We start from the raw sequence: 18,970 nt of genomic DNA, 5'->3' as shown, positions 1-18,970 counted from the left end.
GCAAATGTTTCACTTCATTATTATCAATTTAATCCTCTAAAAAGCTATCAACAACTGAAAGGTCACCTCCGTCCAGTGCTTAATTTGTACTGGTGTTTACCGGTATTCGCCACTGGCACATGAAGGTGCTGTCAAGGTATTTTTAAAAGAGCGCACGAGCAGCGTGTGGCAATTCAGTATAAATTAAAACATAATAATATCAATATGCCCAGGCCATTCATATTGCTTTGTGGCATCTGGTATAGTCCAATCTGTCATATCTTCAGGAGTGAATGGTGAGTATGTGGCATTGGTACTCCTAAGAGGTATCTTTGACCCTGAGACTTTGTTTTTGCAAATTAAGCACTGCCTATTCCTGTACAACAAAACGCCTGCCACTGCACTGAAACGTGTGGTAGCAGTTGTAATAACTCTGAACTGTTTGAGCTAGACACGTTTTTGTTAAAGCCTGCAGGTTATGCAGAAGGTGATGCATTATGTAGCAAGTATGGCAAATCCATAATTATAAGGAAAACGCTGCAGGTGCAAAATCACAAAGTTCCTCTAGCTCTGACTACTATGCAAGACCTGTATCTGGGTTCCGTGTCCATTCGTTCTTTATCCTTGCTTCTGAAACTGCTACTAGAAGCGTCAAATGTCCCCAATCATGGGACAGCCCAGACCACCAACTTTATTTGTGTCAGCAACTGACCATCGTCGACCACTTGCAAGATAACCCATGGCCACAGTGTACCTTGGCTGGACTTGAACCAGTAATCCAAACAAAGATCTTATTTCTCAGATAAGGAAACTTTTGTGAGGCTTTAAGTATGGGTTGATCTGGGCTCCAGTTTTTTGTCTCCGAGGACCACGTTTGTTTCCGGCAAATGTAAATGCAAAAAGATGGCGGATGCAACGCCAGAACTGCAGGCTGTTCTGCCTCTTGCGCCCAGAAGGGCAGTGCTGTAGCTGGGGTTTGTCCCTGAGGACAGGGACGTGGTGTCGCTTCGCACGAGCTCCTCTATAGAAACACATTACTTGGTGTTGCTTGTGAGAACAGCTTGGATTAGAACAGAGGCATTTTCCTTCAGCCGAGTTATTATTTTGCAGAGTTGTGACAATTTTATTTTACCAAGGAATCAACTCCAGCCTGAAAGCATCTTTCTTTAGAGGACTTTTATCCGTGCGCAGGATCTGACTGAAACCTAGAAAAGTGACGTCTGAGTCGTTGCTACGAGTTTTACGGTCTCGGGTGGACTGATATTGCTGCTCTTTGCACCACAGCTGTAATTAAATTGATTTTTCTTTATTGTTGAAGCTCTCTGCCGGTGTTGTAATGCAGGTCGGTCAGCACCGTTCCATCGCAGCTGAATAAACAACTGAGAAAGGAGTGACCGATGTTCAAATATTAGCCGCGTTCAGGCAGACGGAGCAGATTAGACATGAAACTGTCACAATAATAGAGCAGAGATTATGGGCCGATGCTTTCTGTGAGATGGGGTAAAGGATGCTTTCTTCCGGGAAAGGGACGTGTGGCTATTGTCTAGGCGCGTGGCAGAGGGGTTAAAATGTAATTAGAATATAGAGCTCGCGCTAGCCTGGTTCAGCCGAGATTTGGGTAAGCCCCTGAGAAGCACAAGGCTGGTTTGTGAGCGCCTGGCTCTGCTGAGGTTCTGCAGCCGCCGCTGGCCCGCCGTCAACCACAGCGAGGCGATGGCTCCAGCCCAGGAAACACAATGAAAGCGGAGTTTGTGTGAGCTCCGACCCCGTCTCCTCGCAGCTCCCTGCCTTTTTCCAGAGCGCTCAACACAGCGCGGAGTGAGGTACCAGCCCCCGGCGGTGGCACAGGCGCGCAGCACGGCTCTGACGACCCATGGCTTCTGCTTTCATGTGCGGCGTGGAGGACCTGCTCTTCAACGGCAGCCGCTTCGTGTGGAACCTGACCGTGTCCACGCTGCGCAGGTGGTACTCCGACCGGCACTCCGACCGGCTGGGGGCATGTGGGCACCTCCTGAGGACATGGTGCGGGCTCACAGAAGTTTACCAAGTAAGAACCGTGGCGCATTTAGAGGGCTACAGGCTGGGATGGCAAAAAGCGCAACGTTTACCAGAGGGGCGCTATATGGGAGGAACATGTCTTTCTATCCAAACAATTCTATTATGTGCAAATAATATCAGCAAATAATACATATATCCACACTGCACCATCAGCAGGTACACTTATTGCACTTCCACTGCTGACGCATGTACAATTACATGAAACTCTACTCACCTGCTCGCAGTGCCCTGCTGCAATAGTGCATCTGCGGTATATCAGTACTTGCACTGTTTGCTTAACACCACATAGCGCCTTTCCAACTAGTCACTGGAGACAGTTTTTTCTGAAACAATTTTACTGGCATTACATTTAGTTTTTATATATATATATATATGTATATATATATTAATGTGTATTTTTTTTTTTTACAATTGACCCTAAATATTTGCACACATTGGCTTTACTGCCCATGCACTATTTTTATACATCTTAAAGAATTGGAAACTGAGATTTGCCTTGTACTGAGAGTTTGTCAATTATGAAATGAAATATTGTGTTGTACCGACAGGAGTAGTGCAACGCTAACTATTGTCATATATGTCTACATACTGTGTGTTCGCTTCTCATCAGAACATGTAGTTTCAATGCTTTATTGACACTTGTTCTAACTTTATTTTTTTTAATACTTTTACATGATATATGTTTTATCACCGCTATAGCGCACATATTTCTCAAATTAAGACAACGCCTCAGAATTAAAATAAGTGTCCAGACTGAAATTCCATTCGTTAATGTACAGCTCCTACTTTCGCAATGACATAAGGGCATTATGGAAACCTGGGAAGCAGACACCCTTTACACTTTTAGTAATAGAGGAGCCCAGCATCCACACATGCACTGACACTGACCACGCAAAGAGCTGTCTCCTACAGCAGTGGGAGGCTGCTGTGAACTGTCTGAGGGGCTATTGTTTGTAACACTCTTCTCAGGAAGAGTTGGTCACCTGTGGCTCACTTTGGTGATGTCCACACTCTTTGGTCTGGATGCTGGCCAATTTACCACACATAAGACTGTTCCATTCATCCATCAGTAATGCGATCAGCTCTGTGTCTGGCTGTTGGATGGTCCAGCAGGTTTGTAGTCGGTTCATAGAGCCATTCATCTACAGGTTTCCTGTTCTAGACCAGTGAGCAATGATTGAAAGTTAACCTATGGCCGTTTGGTGGCTGGTGTGAATGAGTTGATGGTCCAAGAGTTACTCACGGTAGGAGTGTCTCACTGTTCAAATGGCACTTGTTGATGAACTTGTTTGTTGGCTCATTTAAAGGTCCAGCGTAATGGGTATAGGTTGTAGACTCTCCTGTCTCCACATAAAGTAACTGTATTGTATCAAGAGCAGGTTAATGTACTTTTGTAAGGCAGTGTGAGGAGCTGTGCTACTCTAAAGGACTTTATTGGTGTATACTGGGAGGACTTTAATTTCTATGCTTTAATTTCAGTATTTTTAAGAGAGCAGAAACCATTTTGTCAATGAAATGGCAGCTAAATCTCACAATTCCTTCAGCCTCTGGTGTCAGGTGCATTCATTTCTTGATCTCTGGCATCCGGAGAGCCCTCTGAACTGAACAAATACCCAGGTTGCTGGAAATTACCCTTTATGCAGGGTTATCCCCAAACCTTTTGCTTCTGGACTCCTGTTTTTGATCCTGTGCTGAATTCATTTTGACTGGCTTTAGGACTCTGGACACTTTACCACTGCTGACCGGTGCTAAAGTGCAAGTGCTCTCTGTCTAAGTTGTATTGGTAATTGGTTTATCCATGATTGGCATATTTGATTTATTAGTAAGTCCCTAGTATAGTGCACAGTGTGTGCCTAGGACCCGTAAATCAAATACTACTAGTGAGCCTGCACTACTGATTGTGCCACCCACAAGAGTAGCCCTGTAAACATGTCTCAGACTTGCCACTGCAGTGTCTGTGTAGGCAGTTTTAAACTGCCATGTCACCTGCCAAGTGCGCCCACTTGCCAGGCTCAAACCTTCCCTTTTACTACATGTAAGCCACCCCTAAGGTAGGCCCAAGGCAACCCCATGGGCAAGATGCAGTGTATTTAAAAAGGTAGGTGTTTTACGTGTCCTGATAGTGAAATACTGTTAATTTCATTTTTCACTATTGCAAGAACTATCCCTCCCATAGGGTAACATGGGGATTGCCTTGAAATATCCTTTAAGTGTAATTTCCCATTGGGAACAGATAGAGGTCTGGAGTTTGGGGTCTCTGATCTCACAACTTAAAAATACATCTTTTGGTGAAGTTGTTTTTTAAATTGTAAGTTTGAAAATGCCACTTTTAGAAAGTGGGCATTTTCTTACTTAACCATTCTGTGCCTCTGCCTGTCTGTGGAATACAAGTCTGGGTCAGGATGACAGTTGAGCTGTTTGTGAGTTAATTCTAGACAGCCACACAAAGGGAGCTGAGGTGTGCCTGCATATCCTGATGGGTCTTCCTGAGCTAGAGTGTTGGGAGGAGCTGACACTTGCCCCTGAATAGGGCTGTGCCTATCTCTACACAACCCCCTGGAATTTGTATGGGGCCAGGGAGGAAAGGCTGGGTCTTGTGACTACAAAGACTTTTCTTTGAAGTTTGCCTAATTGAAAGGCAGAAATGGGTATAAGTACTGGACCTCTGACCCCATAAAGTTAGATTCCTTCTGGACTGAGGAAATTCTGTCAGGAAGAAGCGCTGGATGCTGTAGGAGGGACGGCCACTCTCCCTGTTTCTTTGCTGTGCTGGCCTGCTGCTTGCTACTTCTGTCCTAGGAGCGAAATGACAGGGCTTTGCTTGCTACATCCTGCTTCCAAAGGTTCTTCAAGGGCTTGGATGGAGCTTGCCCCTGGTAAAAAGTCTCAGGGACATCAAAGACTTCCTCTGTCAGTGCATAGGCTCTTCTGCTGAGAGTCCTGACTTGCCAAGTGGTGCCAGCTCCAGTCCCTGGGCCCTTGGAACTGTAAGATGGTTACCTGAAGAAGAAAATCCAGGCACTGACACTTTGCAGCATAAAAATCAACGCATCGCCTGTCCCTCGGCTGAAGAATCATCGCAACACCTGTCTTGTGGCTGCAGAATCGACGCAGTGCCTGTTTCACAATGCCTCCATAAACACAGCGTGTCTGGATTTTCCACACATTGCTCCTGGGTCATCAATTTCTCATTGACCCCTCACCACAATAAGGAAACGAGGCTGTGTGTCCAGAAATCAACGCATCTCATTTCCTGCGAGGAAAGAATCAACTTTTAACACCTCCCCTGCCAGTAAGGAACTGACGCATCACCTCCCCTGCACAGTAAAAAACTGACATATTGCTTTGCTTTTCAACACCTCACCTCCCCATCATCTTTGTTTTTGATGCATTCCAGGTACTCTGTGCTAAAAAGATGCAATCATTGATTCTTCAGGATTAAGACTCATTTCAACTTTTAAAACATGATATCTTTACTTGTGTATGTTGGATGTTTGTTGTTTTGGTCTTGGTTTAATTCAGATAAATATTGGCTATTCTTCTAAAATGGTGTGGAGTCCTTTGTGACTGTGTGTACAAATACCTTACAAATTGCCTCTGAGATAAGCCTGACTGCTCATACCAAGCTACCAAGGGGGTGAGCAGGGTTATCTTAGCTGTGTGACTCCCTTTCCCTGGTTAGAGTGAGGGTCCCTACTTGGACAGGGTGCAAACCACTGCCAACTAGATACCTCATTTATAACAGTCATATATTATAGTATTGATTTGTGATCAAACTCTTTGCAAAGCCCTTGTAGTCTAATGTGTAATATCACTCATATCTGTCGAAAAGGATTGTGCAATGAATCATCAAGAGAGCCAAGACAGCCCACTCATGTTTGTGTTCCAGTTTTGGAAAAATTCTTACAAGTTCTATTCAAAAGTGGACTTTTACATAGCTCTTTCTAAGTCTTATACCAGATTAATGTTTGTGGTAAATGTTACTTTCTGTTTTTGCTTTTCCCATCTTCCATGCCATTCATATAACCCATGTGGAGAGCTGCTTGATATTTATTCAGGTGTCAATGAGGTATTTCCCAGTTATGTTGCACAATGTGTACATCCCCTCTCTTCTCTATGATTTCTATCTTCTCACAGTCATTTTCTAACAAAGGCTGTGATGAGTGAATACAAGTAAATATGAAAAAAGTGAAATACGATTATTGCAATGTTAATGCACAGTGGCAGGGTTATTTACAAAAGCTGCATTTATGCTCACTTCATATCCTTAACTGACTTCTCCATTCACACGTTAGAAAATAACACAATCAAGGGGTCTGCAAGTGCAGAGTGGAGTTCTGAATTGTGATAATGTTCTACAGAATGGGCAAGGTTACATCTTGCTTACTAGAAAATAATATTACATTGGTTAGCAGCCAGAGGACATATACATAAATTGTATTATTTACTGCACAACCTTTACTATTCATGTTGGATGGTAAGATGAACACTGCAACACTTCAGTTCATGATGGTTGTAGCCAGGATTGTAATTGACGAGCAGTGGATTGACAATTGCCCTTTTTCTGATCTGACTTCTTTGTACCATTAGGAACAATCATGATAATTTTGACTTTGTAAGTGGCTGCTCTAATTGCTCACTGAAATAAGCATTTTGAGTCTAATCACAAAGGTGTTTTGGAATACATAAAAATGTAAGTCTATACTACTATCTTGTTGTACTCTTGCGTGCCTTTTCGATTTTGCCCCAAAATATCTATAATTGTAAAAATTGGAAAATTCTGGAAAATTAATTTACAGTTAGTACAATAGAAAGGTTTGTGCCCTCTTTACACTATTACTAATAGGGAATTGAAAGTTTCAGGGCCAGTAAAGGTAGGGGCTCAGTTGAGCAATCACTTAACCTTAATCATCTTCTTGGCAAATGCACAGCAGCCAGACAAGGCACAATCCACTTGGCTTTCATGGATCTGATCTGTGCTTTTGAATGTATATCTCAACCCAGACTCTGAGTAATAGTGTCATATCAGGGGTAGATTAGACAATTCATATTTTCTTAAGGTAACTATATCCGAACGTCACTGCAAGTGTCAGAGATGTACTAAATGGAGAGTGTACTAAACCAGTTCAAGATAGGAAGTGGGGGTAAGACAGGGGTGCGTACCTGCACCTTTACTTTTTAGTTTGAATATTCATGGCTTAGAAAAGCATCTACTATATAAGAGCACTGACATGCCCAAGTTCAGTGAATGTTTCATTCTGATACTACTTTATGCAGATGTCGCGGTTCTAATGTCAGACTGCAAATGGTCCACAAAACATCTGCATGTCCCTTGTAAAAGGGCAAGCTGGACTTTAGAACCAACTTAAATAAGACAGTTATAATGACTTGTGGTCTAAAGCCAATAAAAATGTGTCCATTTTCAGTTTCTGGAACGAGTATTGAAATGGCACGTAGTGTTTCCTACCTTGGTATAAAATTTGACTCCCAGGAGTCATGGGTCCACCAAAGATCTGTTAGGAAAACACAGTTTGAGAGTTCTGTTGAGACTGCATTCAGGTTTTCTAGTAAGGTGGACCAAACTCCCCTGAAAGAAATGTGTTTATTGTACAACTCTAAATCTGTACTTGTTGCATCTTATGGAGCAGGTGTAGAAACTTGTCAAATAGTTTCTTCTAGAGTGCTTGCTCTCCCAGCCAATAGTTCTAATTATATAGTCCACAGAGAAATTGAGCTTAATTACAAAACTGGTTTAATTAAATTTCGCCCTCTTTTAGTGCGGCATACAGTCTAATTGAAACGAGAGACTGCATTTCATTGGCAGGTACTTCACGATTTCTTATCCCTTGACCATGAGCACAGTATGCCTTTTGCTAAATTACATAGCCTCTCTTTGTATGAAACTGGGGAAACCGGAGTATTTTTCTAATCTGGAATGCATTCAGTGACGTAACAAAGGCCCCTGCAGCCTCCACGTGGGGGGGAGGGGGGGGGGGGGCGTCCACGTACTCTGCAGGGGGGGTCCTCAAGTTTTGTTTACTGAATGCATGCGTACAATGCACAAGAGAGAAATCAGTACTCTCTGCTTACAGACCTTTGAGGTTAACTAATCACAGTTACAGGCCCATAAAGTTACTGTTAAGATTTACTCTCCCCATTTAATAGTAGATGAAATGCAACATTATCTACATATGATAACGAATAGCGAAGAGAAATACCTACAGATCCGATTTCGTTGAAATGTAATACATTTTAAAGTTGCTTTCCCCAAAATGGGGGAGTCCAGAACTCTTCTGCCGGGCCCTTGTGATGGTTTATCAAAACAGAGTACGATATGCTATGTTTTATTTGGTAAATTGCACAAAGAATATTTATTTCATTGTCTTGTGCCATTGTTGAATTAAAATGGTTTTTAAAATTGTAGACCGACTATGATTTTCTTGCAGAGGCTGCCTGATGTATTTGTTTACTCGGCTATGACTGCATTTTTCAAATACTTACTAAAATTGAGTAGACTTTTAAAATGAGTTTGATGCATGCATTGTTTTAATAACGTTTCTGTAGTTTTATGTTTTTAAAATTATTCATGAAATGTTTTAATTTCACATATTTAAATACTTGTATCTCTTATGGGTTATTTCTAAAGCGAATAAAGATTTATTGAATTGAATTGAACTGGGTTCCACAGAATTACTTTTTTATATGCTCCAAAATACCTTTCTGAGCAGACCTCTTAGTGGTGAACTCTCCCTTCCCCTTTAGTTCTGTCTTCCGTCCAACTCCCTGTACATTCCTGCTTCCCTCCCTTCCTTCCTTCCCATTGGGTGGGCGAATAATCCTTTCCAGTACCGGTACCAGCTCTGAAGGGGTTTCTGACTCAGGCTGATGCAAAGTTAAAGGCAACTGGAGTGATGCTCTTTGAGTAACCGATCTCTTCTTCTTACATGTAACTCATTAGGTTAGTCTAGTCAAAGCATCCATGATCTCAAGACAAGTTAAATCCATGGGAGGCCCTGCGCGCGCTTCCCAGCTAACGACCAACGCTTGTTTCCCATTGCACACACCTGTCTGCCCTCGGTCACAGGAAAGCCAGCGCTCGTGTTTTCCTTTCCAGCATGAAAACAGACGTCAGCATGTGAATCTCCGAAGAGACTTTCTCCCACAGGGGACCAGTTGTACTCACGCCACTTAGTGGCGCAATTTATTAGACTTTTATGAAATTGTCGAGTTCTCCAGGAACAAAATGTACCTCAAAATCTTTGCTGTGGCAGGTGCAGTTACTCATAAGGGACTGATCACAGTGCTAGTATGTTTGTATGTGCCTGCAGTTGTGTCCTCTGAGTTGAACACCACAGTGTATAATCGCACCCCACTGTATTACTTTGAGGCTGGTGTACAACGTAGTAGTTTTCAATGGAGTCACTCTCTGCTGCGAGGCGACAGGCTATGTGTGTATTTTGAATGTGGGGATGTACCTCTAGGGCTCCCTTTTTACCTCCTCCAGCTGTTTGATCAAATAAATTGGTTTTATTTTTAAATGTATTTTTAGTGAACAGCCCACCAAATCCGTCAAGTTCCATATCGCAACTGCTAACCCACTAATGAGACAAATATATATATTGGTATATTGATTAGGGAAACCCATATTGAAAAGTGGAGTCATCTGTAGCAAGAATCACTTTGTCTTATTAGATCAAGTATTTATTGTATTCACAAAATGTAACCTGTAAATGGCACAATTGGCAAAACCAATAGGCCTCACTTCTTCTATCTGTATGTGTATTTACTGTAGATGTGTTATGTCTTTGTGTATTTCAGTTGCGGCTCGCGGGTGTTGAAGGGGGCGAGGTGGGGTGGCGCATGGGTGGGGGGCAGGGGGATGGCAGGGGACAGTAATAACATTTTTAAAAAATGTAAAAAATAAACTTACCTTGGCTCCCGTGCCGTGCGCCGCACCTCTGCTGGTTGGAGGCAGGCACAGGCTCTCAGCCTGCCCTGCGGCCAATCCTAACGCTGCTCAAAGTAGCGTTAGGATTGGCCGGGAGAGCCCAGGCAGACTGGGAGCCTGTGAAGGCTCTCTCCAGCCCAGCAACAGTGTTGCTGGGCTGGAGAGAGCCCTGTGCGGAGGTGTTTTTGGCTGGCCCGAGATGGCCAGCCAAACACACATGCACTCTGAGGAGGAGTGCTGGGGGAGTGCTCACTCCCCCAGCACTCCCCTTCAGAGCACGTCACCCCTGTGGCCCCGCCCCTTTACAAGGAAACAATAACAAACCCTGTTAACGTTTCCTTGTAAAGGTTTTGCAGCTATCACTGCTGGTGGGGGGATAGGGGTTGATGCTCCTCCGCCCTCATGGAGGAGCCGTCCCTGGTGTATTTACTGTAGATGTTGAGTTATGTCTTTGTGTTGATGCACATGCTGACACCACATAGGCAGGTACTCCTGTGCACAGAGACAGCACACATAGAGCTTTGCAGGATGCGTGAGTACATGAGTGGATGCATTTAATGATGTGTGAGTCCAGCTGAAAAGCAGGAAGTGGGTGGAATGGTGAACGGATGGGTGGTGAATGAGTATTTTTTCTAGATCGATGAACCTAAGGATGTCAGTGGGTGGATTGATGAGTGGCTCGGTGGGTGGGCATGGATGGACGAAGCTCTCTAGGAAAAGGATACCACTGTCTCAAAATAGACCGTGAAAGAAACAGTTGAATAAAGAAAGTAGGAGTGACCTACATGAACTAAAGGGCAGCCTCGATATAAATGTCAAAAGAAAATGTTTGTGATTCCCAAATGTACACATATCATCTCTCAAACTGTGAGAGCCCCCAGGGATGTCTTGCAGATTCTGGGAACACAATTTCAAAATAAACCATGAAATCCTCCAAACATATTCACATCACTATCAGCTCAATTTCAGTTCTTCCTCCTTCAGAAACTAGAGGTTGCTGTTTCTAACTTGCTTTATCCTCATTCAGAATTTTAAGTGTATTTCATATTTGACTCGTTTTGTACCCCCCAAAAAAGCAGCATGCGCCATTGAGCAGCAAAGCACGTATAATAGTGAGTGAGTGGGGGATGCCAACAAGTGAAGATGAATGCCAAAACATGAAGATGTGATGGGGACATATGTTTCAAACTTAGAAAAATGTTGATGTGTTGGGCGGCCAAGCATGCCACTACTGCTGGGGCAGGTGTGACCTGGCGAAGGCCTGGACAAGGCGTAGAGACTGCATGTGGATTCATACTTTGATGCTGTCAGTTGCTGTCAGACAGAGGAGGGTCGGGGAGATGCCTCGTGTCACATTTGGCAGTCGGGTACATTACGACTTCTAGACCCATAGTCAACTTTATTGCCTAAACGTTTGGAAGCGCTTTCACTCTTTTAGAGGTTTAAATAATTCCACACCAAAATGTTGAGCATATATGACCTTCATTTCAAAGAAAATAAAAATCTATGAGGGGTCAGGAGTAATTCTCGAGATTTACGTTGTTTCAGATCTGAGAATAAAACAGTAGACAAAGTATTTGTTGTGAATGGTAGGAGCCCCAGTCTGGGCAGGGAGTGGAGTAGCCACTTGCTAGTTTAAAAATATTTTACATGTTCCAAACATAGAAGTCTTATTTTAATCACAAAGAATACCAGGGATCCTTTGTTTCTTGCCTCTTGAGAGTTTCTGACTTTTGGGGTGCTAGAGACATCCATAAAGTGCGTATCTGAAGCATGGAGGGCAATCTTGCCTTATGGAGACAAGGCTGTAGGAATACACTGATACACCATGAACCCAGGTTGGTGTTGTGCCAGTATATATATAATCATTGCGTGCAAGAGCTTGCACTACATGTTCCCCAATGATGCTTACAATTAACAGCAGGGTTTAGGGTTTTATAAATGCACTGTTATTGTGAGCACGGTTTGCAAGTTTTTGTCTAGGTCTGAAGGATTAGAAGCTTTGAGCTCACCCATACGAGAGATGAAGCTGTCCTGTGAAAGAATGAGAGTCCACTGGAGACCATGTCACCCCTAACATGCTCCATGACTTGTCATGGGCCTTCCACATGTCCTAAGTGCAACCATTCACATTACCACCATATTGTCTGGCTCAACAAAGAAGCTTCCGCCAGACCCAACCTGCTCTACAGAATAGAAGCTTTAAAAAGCACTACTGACAGACAGGCTTTATCTCCACTCTAAAGAGTGTGTTGCTCGGGAGGTCTGAGCTGGGATGTTTAGTTGTGAAATAAAAAGGCAGTTTTATTAATAAGAAAGGGGTATGTTATGGGTGAAGAACCTCACACTGTCACTTTTTAACTGATTCTTATTACGTCAGTTTGTGTGATCAGTGTCTTCCGCTACACAGTTGGTGTCATTAGTTGTGGGTATATGCTATGTTTATTACTGATATCAAGGTTGCCCTGTTCCTTGACCCCGCCGAGGCAAATCAGGTGGTATTCATGAATTTTGACAGGAGATTTGGTAAACATGTCAATTTCTATATGATGACATTGGTTATTGTTTCCTATGAGACAGGATTGTGTTTACAATCAGCACAGTGATCACAATCAATTGTATCATGAAAACCCAGCATACAATCCAATAAGGCAACTTTGAGCCCTGCACTGCTTCTTCAGTGACCTAAAGCACAGTGTCATCAATTTCTGTAATTTGATCCATATTTCTACTGTTTTAAGCATTAGAAGCAGAACTTTAGTGCCCCACAGTAATGCTTCCTGAGGTCTTGACTCAGATGCAGATTGATGGCCTCAAATATCATGCTTTCTCCCAGATCCATTAAGTTATAGGGACCCTCTAGCAGTAACAAAGTGTGGTTGTGTGTGTAGCCTATAAATCCTGCCTGATTTACTGAGGAAGGCTGGGCTGCCAGTCAAGAAGACATTCAAATTAGGTGGCATGAAAGTTGAGACTAGATGCATTATAACAAGCTTTTTACAATTTCAGAAAATACAGAATACCCAACAAAAATTGTTACTTAGTTAAAAAAGCGCGTTTGTAACAATGTAAATATACACAATAAAAAGTATACAAAACACTAAAAGATTTCACAACACAATAAACACATTAGGTATCAACAATAATTAGGAGTGGTCGAAATATTCGGTTCCAGTGACAGAATTGGCCAACTTTTGGTAACTCCTCATTACTTTCATAAAGGGAATTCTAGACAAATTCCGGCAGTCACAGCGTGGCAGATTTTCTTCTTGCACGCGGCTCATAAACTGTAAGTTGGGGAGCCTGAGTGAGATCTGGCATCCCTTAGCTGGATTTTCGGTCGCTGGGAGGACATCCTTCAAGATTTTTTTAAACACAGGCTCTTGTGACTGTTTGTAGTCAGAAGGCTGCTTCTTGAGTAGAAAATCTCCTTGAATGGCAGCAAAATATACCACATAGTGCCATCTGTGCTGATTTCCCAGCACGGAACGTGCTCCCGGTGCTAAATCACAGCACAAACAGAATAAAGTGCCTATTTCCACCCATTGGCAGAAATGTGTGGCATCTCACTGAGGTTTTATGCAACTCCGCAGAATTTTGTGGAATAAAATTCTGCGAGTTCTACCCATCCCTACAAATAATACAATAGGTATAGTAACAAACTGTAATATGTAGAACATGAAGTAATACTACAGTAGTATTGCTTACTTACTACAAAATGCTATTCACAAACCTGTGTGCAGAGTCCTCCACCTCTCGTATTCGTAGGGGCCCAGAGGAGAGGCTGTGAAATGGGAATACTTACTACTAAATGAGAGGGGATAAGGAAGAAGTAAGAAGAGATTTAGAAAGGGACATGCTAAAACAAACACTCACCCACAAAAGAGATTCTCATTTGTATTCACAATCTACACTTCTATAGGTACTGCAGGAATTCCATGCCACATTATTGCTATGTGCCTACATAGGGGTATTGTGATTTTAGGAGTTAAGGTCTGCTGGTGCACAGAGTGTTAAATGTGCTTTCGATCTATGAGGTCTAACCTACATTTAGTGGGCTTTTTGAGTACTTTGACCTTTCCTTAGTGTGCTTCCCTGTACATTGTGCGACCCTTTAAAGGGTGTTTCCATTGGTATTTTTTCCTGCCATTCTGTAAATATTTATAATCTTGTGCATGCATTCAAGTATGTGTCTTTTTCAAAGAAAAACACTGAGTAGACTTTGATTTATTGATTGCTTTTTGTTGTGTTGCTGAATTCTGGGTTTGTAGCCCACAGCGCATCCCCGAGTAAGGCTTAGACTGCCTCGCTGCCCTGAGAGTCGAGTGCTATAAGAGGTCATTGGGTTCCTGCTTCTGGGTCCACAGTACAAGGGCCCCAGAAGTGAAACTAGACTTCTGTTATTATAGTTGGGACCCAGTAACGTATGATTGCCTTGGACCCACCAACCCTGATTTCTCATGCTGCTGTACTCGGATGTTTGAAAACACTTTGGTGATCATTAAACAGTATTAGCATTGTGTAGATCATGATCCTCTTTCGTAGGAAACAACAGACAAATGTCATCTCATGTGAGGGGATCTGAATACGTGTTCTTCCCATTAAAATTGATGACCTTTACGGTACTTTTGTACACTTACTGATTGTCACCATTAATAAAATGACAAAGTGAAGAAAATTGTAAAATATTTGTTTCTCTGGTTTCTGTGCTCGTTGGTCAGTTTTTATAGTATAAATTTAATTAAGGATGCCTGCTATTCTCTAGGCCTAGGGATAAGTTGTTTCCAGCACTCAAAAGCTGGATTTTCTTGTGACTTCCAGAGTGGTAACAAAACTGGATCAAAAACTCCGATTCCAGGACGGACCTGGCTTGCCAATGAAGGGGGTCAGTCTGCACGTGGACGTTAGCCCACAAGGACAAACGAATATACAAAGGGCAACGGAGGACTTCCAGCAAGGACTGTCGAGCAAAAAAGATAGTCTGCATCTGGATCTCTGTACAGCCCGGTAGCACCAGGGAAAAACTGTCTGATTAAGCCACATGTTCGCCACTGAAAAGGTGTCCCATTAAAAAGGAACAAAGCAGATGTTGGCACTGGGGTGTGCACTCACCGGGCAGCGGCGCCACTCAGCCTTCTCCACTTGTAGAGATGATTCTTGGGCATCACTTCTCTAGCTTCTGATAAAGGATGCAGAGGGAATCTTAATACTCAGAGAAAATGTATCATCACTACATGAACTGTTTGGCTGGGGACTTTCACATCAGGGCCTACCTAAAGAAATCAAACAACATTCGATTGCACATTCAATAACGTCTGGTCTAGGTGGGAATAATCAATGTTTGTGGGCAGCTCACACTTTTATGTCCAGTTTGTGGCATTTGTGCAACAGCCCACAGCCAGTTACAATAAACGCATGTCAGGTTTCACCTGTTTTTCTGTTTCTGGCAAGGAGAAGACTTGCCCTGCTTTCAGCATTCAACGGAGTACTGGTGCACACATAAATACCCCAGGAGGGTCTCTGCCTCAGGAAAGTTTGTGTATTACAATCAGTCAGTACCTAAGAACGAATGGTTGGGGAATGCTTAGCCCTTGTCTCTAAAGACAGAAGTCTAAGTTATGATTTACAATTTTCTGACGATTATTTACAAAAAATACATAAAATGATCACAAACATTCACTTTTATTGAAAGAAAAAAAAAGAAAAATGGGTCCTCTCAAGACTATGAGGTGGGGAAATGAGCTTAGAGTCCTCTGTCCCCAAGCAGTATCAAGGGAGAAGACGGGATGTACCAGATTTGTAGTTTGATGGTCACTTCAATTCGGTACCCTCCAAATGTAGTCAAAAATGAAAGATAGGGGTAATTCCAATGGCAATACTACTAAAGGATACCTGGACCACCTAGATGTGGACTTTCCTAACAGTTTCCATCCCTTGGCTCTATGCAGATGCACACTAACTGCCATATCTAACCCCAACCGTGACAATCCGGGAAACCGACTCACTAATTCCATGTTTGTTTCTCTGTACTGATTCCCTAACCTGGAGCCAGTGGTATAGGGTCCTTTTCTTGTTGCTCTAGTACAATTGGCTCAGCTTACGTCACTATTAAGATGTGGCTGCCCACATTATGTTCTCTGCTGCGGTCTGGCCGCATTCCTTGTTTTTTTATGAAAGAACAATATTTGCTTCTACACTTCTGAACGCCTTGCTAGGTTGCATAATGTGAACATATCAATTGCAAAATGACAGGATATGCGACATCCTAATTCTCATTCTCAGAGTGAAGGTCCAAGTATTTTGTGTTGCAGAGATGTGCAGCCTTATTGCCAATGGTGTGATACTGACAAAGGTGGGAGGGAACAGAGTATTCCTAGGAGAATATCTGGGGTTGGTCCAGGCAAATATGACTACCCATAGAAGCATACATGTTTGGGATTTCACATACTCTTGGAGTGCTTTACACGAACTCGCATATGCCTATAAGATTAAGACCGAACTGGCGCCGACATTGTGGATAGTGGCATGGAAACCTCCGTTGTGAGGGAGCTGTAGGAGAACGAAAACTTTTAAATAGGAAAATGTTATCCATGTGAAGGATAAAAGAAAAAAGTGTGAAAATTCATGTTTCCTATAATTTTATGCCTGCACATTTTCGGCATAACTGGCATTCTGCACGCAGTACAAAGAAAGTACAAGTACCATAAGTGCCCATGGGTTACTTACTACCTGATCTCTCTGTAAGTAAGATCAGAAGTAAAAAATCTCCCTACTCATGTAAGTACAGTTGCGCCTATGAGGATTTTGACATTCAGAAAAAATCCTAATTTACAGTTGCATTCTTTTTTTCCTAACTGGTCTTTCTGTTTTGGCTATTTTGGCAGTGTTTTACACGAAACAGAGCTCCGTTGAACTTGGCTGCCTCGCTCCATGAGCTAAATACTTTTTTAAATAAACTTACAGCACCTCAGGACCCACTGCTCATAAAGCAGCGTGGGCTGCCTGGCTACAGCTCAACTAACCCGCAGAGCCCCAACTGTGAGAAAAATAATGCTGCACAGCTCACCCTCTCTATGTTCAGGATGTTAATTGTAACTTTTTTTGCAATTTCCACGCGCACCTTTAATAGCTTTCCAAACTAGCAAATGAAAATGAATGTGAAGCAAATGCAAGAACATTGACAATTGCATCCTTGCTGTTGCCCGTTGCATAGTCAAATTAGTTTACAATATTTTGTTAAGCCTTAACCACCTATAAATTCAGAATATATTTTTTCCGAGTGTGTGAATCAGACATATTTCTACTTATTTTATAGGATTTTTGCTTTTAGCGGTTGGTTTTAATTAAATGTGTGTTTGACTTTTTAAGTAGCCAAGTACATTTCATAACCAGACTTATAACTCATTTCCTTCTGGGAGGATGAGGGGAATGAAAAACAATGCCTCTATTCACGTTCCAGGTGCACTAGTTACAGTTTTTCATCCTGATGTCGACCCTTTTTTTGTAGCAAATTCAGCAGACGGCCTTTTTAATGCTTGCTTTACCATAATGCAAGTAATGCCAGCATCTTAAGAAGTATACAGTTATTTCAAAATGTCTGCCAAGTCTTCCATTTTAGTGGTTCCATGATGCTGGCATTACCATTTCGTTTAAATTAGACAAAGCAGTGGCCTATTACAAATCTCCTCAAAACCAATCAATGTCCCGTGGTCTGGAAAATATGACTTTTGAGTGCACGTCCATTTTGTTAGTCTGTTACAAATCTTTATTACTTGACCCTAGGTACCTGAACAATTTAGTGCGCATTTCCTTGGGAAAAAAACTGGTGGTTATCTAGTAGCAATACAAAACTACCTATACCATGGTTAACATTTTCACAAATAAATGCACCATTTTCACAATAATATGCATGTGGCAAAATAGCTAGTTGAACCAATGCATTTATCCAGACAGTAGAGTACACTTCTGTGAAAATGTTGATGCAGAAGTGCATTAGTAACTGTGCCATCTGTATAATCCAGAAATGTTGGTTTAATCAATCTAAGTGGTCCCATGGGCTCCATTCATATTGTGTCTGAGGTTTACCCAGTTTTTAGACCATGGACTGAGGAAGAATATGTATGAGAATAACTCCTATTTTCTTTGCTATCTCCACAGACCACAATATGTTGGACAATTCTACAATGCTTCATAAATTGTGTATCAGGCTGTTCTCTAAAACTGCGTGTCTATTTCTTGAGTAATCAAGATCCCATGTGCAACAAGGTTGATTTTCAGCCAACCACAAATTTATCACATGCTGAGTAACCCATGAATCTATATATTACCAAAACCTCATTCCATATGCACAATTCTCGTTCATATATAAATGGCTCTTTTTTGACCACATCAGTAGCTTCCAATTATTATCACTCCTGTTCGTCCTACCCATAATTCTATTTTTCGATTTCCTGTACAAATACTCCTGACAATCCAGGATGTATCCTCCTCAATCTGTATTTAAACACCTTCTTCTTAGCAGTACCTACAGTCATCCATTGGGTGACTAAGGCTTAAGCATTAAAAGTCAACATCCTTTTATGGTGCAATGCCAATCTTAAGTTATGTTATGTTAAGGACATTTGATAGAGCGCACATCTCACCCCTGAAAGGGTATCACAGCGCTGGAGCACAGTCCAGAAGAAAGAAAAAGCCTCTGAGGGACCCCTAAAAAAGTCAGGTTTTGAGGTGCTTCTTGAAGTGCACCAGATCTGGGCAGACTCGAATGTAGAGGGAAAGTTTGTTCCAAAGGTGCAGGCCGAGATAACAGAGCAGAAACTGATTTTTAGAGCATACATTTCTAGCTGGACAGTAGGGAACTAACTTTTGTCGAAAGTAGATGGGGGGGCCTAACCCCGAATAGGACTTAATACAATACATAGGAGTTTAAAAATGGCTTGTTTTTTGATGGGAAGCCAGTGGAAAGATCTTAGAATGGGCTCCGAG

At 42.3% G+C, this 18,970-nt stretch overlaps 1 protein-coding gene across 5 annotated transcripts in view; it reads left to right on the top strand.

The window, feature by feature from the left end:
* The window catches only part of FRMD4B (FERM domain containing 4B), an 892,718-nt gene that overhangs the window by 498,410 nt on the left and 375,338 nt on the right, over positions 1–18,970 (top strand). Inside the window, exon 1 of one of the 5 annotated variants that reach the window (XM_069206589.1) lies at positions 877–2,026. The exons of 3 other annotated variants lie outside the window; for them this stretch is intronic. In XM_069206589.1, coding sequence (XP_069062690.1) covers positions 1,853–2,026 — 174 coding nt within the window. In that variant the 5' untranslated portion in view covers positions 877–1,852. Of the gene's footprint in view, positions 1–876; positions 2,027–18,970 lie in introns of those variants that run through there. One more of the 5 variants, XM_069206590.1, reaches the window with a different exon arrangement.

The sequence above is a fragment of the Pleurodeles waltl genome, chromosome 9, assembly GCF_031143425.1.
Source record: "Pleurodeles waltl isolate 20211129_DDA chromosome 9, aPleWal1.hap1.20221129, whole genome shotgun sequence".
In the NCBI taxonomy this organism is placed as follows: Eukaryota; Metazoa; Chordata; class Amphibia; order Caudata; family Salamandridae; genus Pleurodeles; species Pleurodeles waltl.
Note: the sequence above shows the minus strand (reverse complement) of the source record. Positions and strands in the feature narration are given on the sequence as shown.